Source organism: Gavialis gangeticus, unplaced genomic scaffold (genome assembly GCF_001723915.1).
Source record: "Gavialis gangeticus isolate Ggan-Ray unplaced genomic scaffold, GavGan_comp1, whole genome shotgun sequence".
NCBI classification, from domain to species: Eukaryota; Metazoa; Chordata; order Crocodylia; family Gavialidae; genus Gavialis; species Gavialis gangeticus.
Window position 1 is genome coordinate 414,155 of NW_017729001.1, and position 2,394 is coordinate 416,548.

Here is a 2,394-nt window from a genome sequence, read left to right on the forward strand (position 1 = left end):
TTCCTTGTTACTTTTGCTGTGGCTGGAAGTGTGGGGGGGAAAATAAGACATATGGCTCTTTTATATTCTCAAGCAACACTGTGTGTTAATGGGAACATAAGATCACTGCTGACCTAAATCCAATGGATCTGAAGACATGGGGGGTTCTTGGACCCTGAGGAAGCCTACGTGACTCTCCCTCCCCCTTTCTAGCACGGTATTAAAATTAGCGGCTCTTGCTTCCTCAAGATTTAAACCGATGAACTGTACGGCATTCCCCTGGCACTGCTGAGTCGGCTTCTTAAAACACTCCCTTAGCAGGTCTGCTTCCTCCCTCTCTGTTTTAGTATTGGTCTTGGTAAAACAACTTTCCCTCTGACAGTCGCTACCTGCAGCATCGTCACAACCCTGGCCCCTAGTTTGGGCTTAAGGGAATTTTGCCCAAGCCGTTTCAGTTCAGTGCTTTATACTAAGGGGATGGGTTCCTCTCACTCCATGTCAGAGGAGATTCAAGAACTTGCTGAGAAGACTGGCTGTGAGTATTATTTCATGCTTAGTTCCCTTGTTGCCACTGTCTTATTTTTAATCATTGCAAATGGTTTATGGAAGATCTGAGAGGCTACCTTTCTTTTTTTTTAATGCATCTCCGACTACTGTTTCTGCAAACATTGCACCAAGCACAGAGCTTGTGATAAATGTGGCTTAACTGCAAAAATGCTTTTGGGCTTGAGGGTTGCTTTATCTTGTTGCAGTCTATAGCAGCTTTCAAAACCTAAGCAAGTGATGACAACTAGATGACAGTACTTGGTTGGGAAGGAAGGTTGTGAAAGTTAACTTAAAATACAGGCTGCTCAGTTCGCACTGACAATTCAGCCCTCGGATGAGACTAACTGCAGTTCTGAGAGCCTTGCTAGTAGCTGACTATGATGCATGGATTTGCAAGGACTCCTGAGAACTGAGAAACTGAATATGCAAACCCGTACTTTTGTATAACAGATGGGTGACCTTGGGACAACCATAAAACCATCTCTTGCCTCAGCATCCCCTGTTGTTTATTGGAGATAACACCAAATACTTACAGTAAAAGGATTACAAATTACCTAGCACTGCAAATCTAGGAGTCTGTATAATGGACAGACGTCCCCTGTACTGTAACTGATTTCTTACCCTTGTAATCTACCAGCATCCCTAACGAGCATGGGTTTTTAAGCTACAGCTGGTTGTAAGAGATGTTGAAGTTTACTAAGCTGGCTCAATTTATGAAGTGTAAATGCATGATCCACTTGAATTCATGTACATTTTTCATGAGCATATTTTTCAGTTTAGGCTACTGCAGTTATGGATCAATCAGAGGTTTCCATTTGTACCTTACAACTGGGAGTGATTTTAAATGTATACCGCATGCTTGCCAAAACCTGATCCTAAACCTAGGATCTAGACAACCTCAATGCAAGAAGTTCATAATCCTTTCTCTAGTTCAGCCTCCTCTTCCAAAGCTGGAGAGTGTTTGAACCTGGAGTTTCATTTTGAACCTTGCTATAAAAATACAAGTTGTAAAAGGCATGCATCTGCACCTAGGTTCAGATCCTGAATACCAGAACGCTGAGTTCTGGGGTCTTTATGAAAAGAAAATGTGTATGCATGTGTAGTGTATAGATGCGCACGAACATGTATTTTTGGGCATAGGCTAAGGTAATAGAGTTTTTTAAGGTTTGGATTCTTTTGGGTTTTATGTGCAATTCTGAACTTTTAAAGGCAAGATTTTTGCCTCTTATTCACAACATAAACCTTATTGGAATTAAATATTTTGTATTTTTTGATAGAAATGCTCTTAATTAGAACAGGTGGCAAGCAAGCATGTAACATGCATGTTCTAACATGTAACTAGGAAATGACCAACTGCATATAAGGGACCAGGTTGGAAGATAAATGTTACTCCTTCTAAAAGATTATATTCATCACAGGTCTGAAGAGCCACAGTGCCATGGAAGTCACTTGAGTTAATATTATTTTGTTTGTAACTAAAGAACGAATGTATTCAGGGTACATAATCTGACATGGCCTCTTGTTTTCTTTATCCCTGATGATAGAAGGGTTGACATAATGTCATAGTCATCCTCCTGGATTAAATATCCTGAACAGCCTGAAAAACAGCTGTTAAAACTAAATACTCTCAGCAAAAAGTATGAGGAACTTTCCATCACCAAAGCCTTTTAACAGCATTAAATGCATGTCTTTTTTCTTCCCTAGTTGCATTGGCATTATTCTACTGAAGCCATAGACTGGTTTTACCCTGTGCACTTCTCAGCTGCGTGTTTTACCAGATGGAGCGTGTCTGGGAAATGAACTTCCCCAGTACGGAGGGGAAGTGCTTGGGACAGGGGCTTTGTGGTATTCCCCCCCCCCCCCCCCCCC

At 41.4% G+C, this 2,394-nt stretch overlaps 1 protein-coding gene across 1 annotated transcript in view; it reads left to right on the top strand.

Moving 5' to 3' along the window:
• Positions 1–224: 224 nt before the first annotated feature.
• Positions 225–2,394, top strand: part of TESC (tescalcin) — a 42,965-nt gene continuing 40,795 nt past the window's right edge. The window contains exon 1 of the mRNA XM_019506677.1: positions 225–514. Coding sequence (XP_019362222.1) covers positions 457–514 — 58 coding nt within the window. The 5' untranslated portion in view covers positions 225–456. The remainder of the gene's footprint in view (positions 515–2,394) is intronic.